Raw genomic sequence first — 7,163 nt, 5'->3', positions numbered from 1 at the left:
AAAGCAGCATGGTTATTTTTTCAAAGTCCCGCCTGGGACTTGGTCCTGGCTCACTGTTTGGCACCATATCCACCCAAGTGCTCCTACCAGAAACTCAGGTGTCAACCTCAACCCTCCCTTTCTCCTTTACCCCAAATTGACTCAGCCTCCAAATGTTGCCTACTTATCTCCAAAACCACTCTTAATTCTGTCCATTTCCTCATTTTCATTCACCATCCAGATGTTCCTTGAGTCTGGTTGTACTACTCCTTTTTTGGCTTCAATTTCTATTTTTAAGCCTTATTGAAAGGAACACACATTTAAAAAATTTTAACATTAATTGCCTTTAATATTTCCTGCTAATGTTTTTTTTAAAAATTGTAAACCATTTCTGATATATGTCTTGTCAAACTCTATTTTTTTTCATATGTGTTATTGGCTTCCGAAGATCCCAATCTTCATTTGAATATTGAGGAACTGAACAAAGAATTTATGCTGAAAAGTGAAGAACTTTATGATTCTCTCATGAATTGCCACTGGCAGCCTCTGGATACAGTTTACTCTAAAATCCCAGATGAGACCCTACAGAAACCAGATGTTCATTAAGCTACCCAATTATTATATTAACTATATCCTGTTCTGTTTTTGTTTTTCAAAAAATAAAATTCTCCCAGAAATATACTGGGTTCTGTATGTAAATACAAATTCCAAGGACTCAAATATGATTGAAATGATAAAACATAATGTAAATAAACTTTACCACCATGTCCAATTCTGGAATTGTGTTATATTAGACTAGTGGCCCGGTGCACAGATTCATGCTCATTGAAAGGAAATTAGAAGAAATATTTTAATACCGCTATTCACCATTTCTCTAATAGAAGTGTCAGAGATGAAAGAAAATTAGTAAAATGTACATAATAATATATAAATTGATTAATAAATAACATGATGTAACAACAACATATGAAAACGAAAACAACAAAAAGATGATATAAAACAAAAACTATATTCTGCACAGTGAGAAAACCTGAAGTCATTTTCAAGGTCCATCATCTCTTTTCAGTCGGGTCAAGTTTCTAAATCTCCATTTTCCTGCTAATGAAAAGAAAACAAGGATTCCACTGAGTCTCCTTTCTACCTACTCCAGGACTTCTGTGAGGATCAAATGAGATAAGGCACAGGAAAAATGCTTCACAGACATTTGGCTAAAGTATAAAATGCTCCTGGCTATAAAGCAAGTTGTGTTTCTGGGCGGAAAAAACTGCAAGGAGGCTAGTCGCTAGGGAGAGGAAGCTGGGCATTGCTATGTGACATCATTACCTGGTGCCCACAGCCACCATTTCTGGGCTGGGCTGGGCTGTGGGCCGCATTTTGCACCATGGTATCTTGGCAGTGTTGGCTGCGATTTGGTGGGGTGTCGCTCCAGGGTGGTGGCGAGGCCTGGGTCCCACTTGGGGAAAGCCTAATGTTGCTCTGTGGGTGCCAGGTTCACAGTGCTGTTTCTCTATAAATGGCCAGTGCACTTCACGGCAGCTCCTGCATTGACCGTCTGCCCCCTGGTGGTCAGTGCACGTCATAGTGACTGGTTGGTAATGCTGGGGGTCTTTCCCAGCATCTGGGAGGGTCCAGGAATCTGGAGAAGGTGCTGCGTGTATATTGATAAAGAGACCAGAAATAAAATATAAATTTTTAATCCATGGGGAGCCATGGTTACCTTCAGTAACCAAGTTCTTCTGAATCTCCAGATCCCTTGCTCTTTATTAACACAAATTGTCCTAAAGCAAAGCATATATACATGTTACAGGTTAAGGTTTAGTATACAGTTGGCATTGTCTGTTTTGGGGGAACTGCCTTTGGCTGTTCAGGTGTTTGGCCAGCAGGAGGCAGTAACATGAAGATTAAAATGCCCTCAGCTAACTGGCAGCAAGCAATCATTTATGCATCCTTTTCAGGTTTGGGGAAATGCCTTCGGCCATTCTAGTGGGTAATAACATATGATTTAGCCCTGCTGAAGCCTCAAGGTTCCATCAACCTTTTGATGAAACTTCTTGCATTTATGACATGCTGGAATTAGCCTCCAGTGGGTTGAATGGTTGGTCACTTAGCATATTAACCTTTTATATATATAGACTAGAGGCCTAGTGCACGAATTCATGCACCGGTGGGGTCCCTTGGCCTGGCCTTCAGGGATCAGGCCAAAACTGGCTCTCCAATATCCCCCGATGGGTCCCAGATTGTGAGAACGTGGAGGCCAGGCCAAAGGACCCCACTGGTGCATGAAGGGGGCCTGGGAGGGACACGGGAAGGCTCCAGGGAGTGTCCGGCCCATCTCACCCAGTCCCAATTGGCCAGACCCCAGCAGCAAGCTAACCTACCAGTAGGAGTGTCTTCCCCCTGGTGGTCAGTGCACGTCATAGCGATTGGTTGAATGGTTGAACGAACAGTTGAACACTTAGCATGTTAGACTTTTGTTATAGGATAAGTGCCAGATGATGTCATGGTAGAACAAGCTGCACTGTGAGACATTTGAAAATAGATATGTGATGGGTCTGATCTGAACTGATTGGGCCTTTGCTACTTTCCTCTAATGTTAAACTCTCATACGCACAGAGATGCAAGGTTTCTTGCCTGCATCTTGTATAGGAAATGTAGATTAGAACTTGGATGTTTGATCTCCATTTTCTGACCCTCAGGCAGTAGAGACTCACTCATTTCGATTGAACAGAAAAATTCCTAAGCATGAAAAAAGTTTGCCTATCAGTCTTCTAAGAGAGGAATTGGGCCTGCATACAGGCCAGTTCTGAAACTTCAATGCATGTATTGACTGTGCCTCTTATAAAATACTAGAGGCCTGGTGCACAAATTCATACATTGGTGGGGCCCCTTGGAGTGGCCTGCGAAGATTGGGCCCCAGTTCGCAACCCCAGCCTTGCAGCCCCGCCTGGCACCCTGCCTGGCACCCTGCTGTGGCCTGGTGCTGCCCCTTCACCTGCTCCACCATTCCGCCTGAGGGGCGATGGATCAGGTTTAGGCTCCCCGCCTGGCTGCCTCAGCGCCTGGGAGCCAGGCAGTGGCCCCGCCCCCTGCTGCTGCAACTGGTTGCTCTCTGGAGGCAGCTGGTGGGGTGATCAGGCCCCCCCTTGCACCCACCTTGACCTGGCACCACCCGCTCACCTGCTCCACCATTCCACCGTGGTCCTGCTCTCATCGGGGCCCATTGGGGCCAGCAGCTCCTCCACTGCCACCCATTTTCAGTGCCGCGTTGCTGACGCCCACCATGTTTCACACTGCCCCCTGTTGGTCAGCGCACGTCATAGCGAGCAGTGGAACTCCTGGTCAAACGACCATCCGAGAGGACAATTTGCATATTAGGCTTTTATTATATAGGATGTTCTTTTTTTTTTTTTTTTTGTCCTGAACATAAACATTGTCATGTTTATTGCTTTGTCAGAGATAAATACCTAAGTGAGACCCCTGGGACTGCTCTGGCTGACTTGAAGGCCTGAAGACTTGTTACTTAGAAGAGTTGATCAGACTCTCTCCTGCTCTGCGAGTGGTTAAAACATGCTAATCCTTGTCCCAACTAAGTTCAAAGAGCTGAATCCAATATGGAGAGCCAGGTGGCTGCAGCCACTCTAAAGGAGCTTGCTGTGCCTCATAGCAGAGGACAGGGTTTCTCAACACAGGCACTGTTGACATTTTGGGCCGGGCACTTCTTTGTTGTGAGGACTGTCTGTGTATTGTCCTGACCTCTACACTGCATGCCAGTAGCACTCCACATTCAACTTGTGACATCCAAAATGTCTCTAACATTGTCAAGTGTCCCATGGGGACAAAATTGCTCCCAATTGGGAATCACTTGAATAGGACATTGGTTCTCAAACTTTAGGGTGTATCCGAAATTCCTGGAAGGCTTGTTAAAACAGATTCCTGGGTACTACCCCCAGAGTTTGATTCAATAGGTCTGGGTGCAACCTGAAGACTTTCAGTGCTAAAAAGTTTCTGGGAAATGCTCATGCTGTTGGCACAGATACACTCTGAGAACCACTGGCATTGCGAAATCCCCAACTGGTTCCACTTAGTTCTATGTGGTAAGGAGGGTGAGGTTCTCCTTTCATTTCCTCACCCCAACACAGGTTGTGTAAGTCCCCACTTTCCTATATCCACTCTCCTCCTAGAGCTATGTGTTTTGGGGACCAGCACCATGTCTGATCCCAGGGAATGGCTCTTATGTGATCTGAGCTTCGCATAATGGTTCCATTTCTCTGGATAATGATTGATTTATATAGAGACATGACAAAATTCTGGCTAAAGTGATATATATATATATATATATATATTGATTTCAGAGAGGAAGGGAGAGGGAGAGCTAGAAACATCAATGATGAGAGAATCATTGATCAGCTGCCTCCTGTATGCCCCCCACTGGGGGATTGAGCCTGCAACCCGAGCATGTGCCTTTAACCAGAATTGAACCTGGGACCCTTCAGTCTGCAGGCCGATGCTCTATCCACTGAGCTAAACAGGCTAGGGCAGTTTTCCTCACTTTTAAATGAAGAAACAAAAGACAGCTGTCTTCTCTTTCTCTGGACATTAGGTTTAGATGTGATGCCTGGCACTGCTGCAGCCATATCATGACCATTAAGGGAATAATCGGATCAATTGGACATGATAGGGAAGGAAGAGCCGGAACCTATATGACACGCCAATAACTTTTGCTGGCACGTGAAACCCTCTCTTATAATCTTCCATTTACAATTTTTTCTGTTTAAAAAACTTTGCAACAGCGTTACTCTCCATGTTTTCATCCACATACACTTGTGAATTTTTGTTCTCAGTGATGAATTTTGTTAAGTCTCGTAATAGGAGTAGCCTGATTGATGAAAGTAGTAGTTCGTGCATATCTCTGAAGGTCACGAAATATAAACCTGATGTAAAATCTCTGTCATCAGTGATGCAGCAGCAAAAGTCCTACTGATAATATCAAACGGAGTCATAAAGTCTTCTCTCGGACTATCAGGGTACATGTATACATTAAAAAATAAATGTATTTTTCATCATCATATACTGTGTTTTTGTCACTCGAATGAATTTTATTTCTTCAAGGTTCTTCACATACGTACACCTTAAGAGATATCAAGTAGGCGTAACATGTTCTCAAAATATTAGGGTTGGCACGCAGAAGAATTTTGAGTCAGAGATTTTGCTGGTTTTGGCACGCACTCACAAAAAGGTTGCCCAACCCTGTCCTATACCAATGGCATTGAGCTGTTGAATTAGCCAACCCTGGAATCTCTCAATATCTGGACTTATTTTGTACAATAATATATTCTTTTTTTAAATCCTCACCTGAGAATACGTTTTTATTGATTTTAAAGAGAGAGGAAGGGAGGAAGAGTAAAGAGAGAAAGAGGAAAAAAAAAACATTGATGTGAGAGAAACATTGATTGGTTGCCTCCCAAGCGTACCCCTACGGGTGATTGAACCTGCAACCCAGGTATGTGCCCTGACCTGGAATCAAACCAGCAACCTTTTGGTGCAGGGTGATAATAAATTTTCTTATTATATAATTCACTCTTAATTTTTGATATTGTAGCAAAGCATTCTAACAGATACAGCTAACATGTGCAAAAACTTTAGAGTCCTTGAATCAAAAGGAGACCAGTCTCAATGATAAATAAATAAATAAATAAATAAATGGAGACCAGTGATTGTGTTTAGAGCTGTGCTAATACAGTAGCCCATGTGGTTATTGAAATTTTGATTAGTGAAAATTAAAAATTCAATTTCTCTGTTTCAGTAGCTATATGTCAAATGCTCAATAGCTACATGTGGCTAGGGATACTGTATTAGGCAGTGCAGATTACAGAACATTTCCATCACTGCATAAGATTTATTATACAACTGGTCTAGTAGGTAAGCTGCCTCCTGCATGCCCCCCGGCCCCCACGGGGGATCAAACCCACAACCTGGGCATGTGCCCTGACATAATCAAACCATGACCTCCTGGTTCATAAGTCGATGCTCAACTGCTGAGCCACACTGGCTGGGCCACAACTGACACTTCGTACCCATTAAACAATAACACCATTTTTCCTTCTCCTCCCAGCCTCTGGCAACCACCATTCTACTTTCTGTCTCTATGGATTTGCCTATTCTGGTATATCATATAAGTGGAATTATACAGATCACACTATGTGTGACCTTTTATCTACCACAGATTTCTCCACCTCTCTGCAAATACACAGCCACTACCCTAGGATAAGCCTCTAGCCTTTCTCCCAGGGCAGCTGCCAGATCCTTACTGTGCTCCCCACCTCTACTTCTCTCTCTCTCCAAGCTGTGCTGACCAAATAGTTGTCTTAGAGCTGGTTGGAGGACTGAGTTATCAGCAACCCCAGTGACTACATAGGTTTGGGTGGGACCTGAAGATTTTCTTTATATATAAGTATATATATGCTTTTATTGATATTTTTTAGAGAGAGAGGAATCGGAAGGGATAGAGAGATAGAAACATCAATGGCAAGAGATTGAACCTGCAACCCAGGCATGTACCCTGACCGGAATCGAACCATGATATCCTGCTTCATAAGTTGACATACTCAACCACTGAGCCATGCCAGCTAGGGGGACCTGAAGATTTTTTAAAATTTAAATTCTTTATGTTTAAAGTATTACATACTATGTCTCCTTTTTCCTCCATTGACCTCTCCCCGACTGTTCACACCCACCAGCACATGCCCTCACCCCCCTACTATCTGTGTCCATTGGTTATGCTCATATGCATGCATACAAGTTCTTTGGTTGAACTCTTACTGCCCTCCTCCCCTGCCTTCCCTCTGAGGTTGGATGGTCTGTTCAATGCTTCTATGTCTCTGGATTTATTTTTGTTCATCAGTTTATGTTGTTCATTATATTCCACAAATGAGTGAGATCATGTGATACTTACCTTTCTCTGACTGGCTTATTTTGCCTAGCATAATGCTATCCAGATCCATCCATACTATTGCAAATGGTAAGAGTTCCTTCTTTTTGAAACTCGGAGAACCGAAGATGGCGGGATAGGTTAACGCCGGAGATTGCCGCCTTGAACAACCAATTCAAATTAAGCTTGAACCAGGGACCCACAACATCCAGAAACACAGGCGGGCTGGCTGAGTGGCTCCTTTTTCCATCTCACC

The 7,163-nt window shown here is 43.5% G+C and overlaps 1 protein-coding gene across 1 annotated transcript in view; it reads left to right on the top strand.

Annotated features, from left to right (window-relative positions):
* The window catches only part of LOC102769867 (chromosome unknown open reading frame, human C6orf52), a 9,664-nt gene extending 8,913 nt beyond the window's left edge, over positions 1–751 (top strand). Inside the window, 2 exon segments of the mRNA XM_015560668.1 lie at positions 428–520; positions 523–751. Of these exon segments, the coding sequence (XP_015416154.1) occupies positions 428–520; positions 523–545 (116 nt within the window). The 3' untranslated portion in view covers positions 546–751.
* The last annotated feature ends 6,412 nt before the right edge of the window (positions 752–7,163 follow it).

The sequence above is a fragment of the Myotis davidii genome, unplaced genomic scaffold, assembly GCF_000327345.1.
Source record: "Myotis davidii unplaced genomic scaffold, ASM32734v1 scaffold1413, whole genome shotgun sequence".
Classification (NCBI taxonomy): domain Eukaryota; kingdom Metazoa; phylum Chordata; class Mammalia; order Chiroptera; family Vespertilionidae; genus Myotis; species Myotis davidii.
Note: the sequence above shows the minus strand (reverse complement) of the source record. Positions and strands in the feature narration are given on the sequence as shown.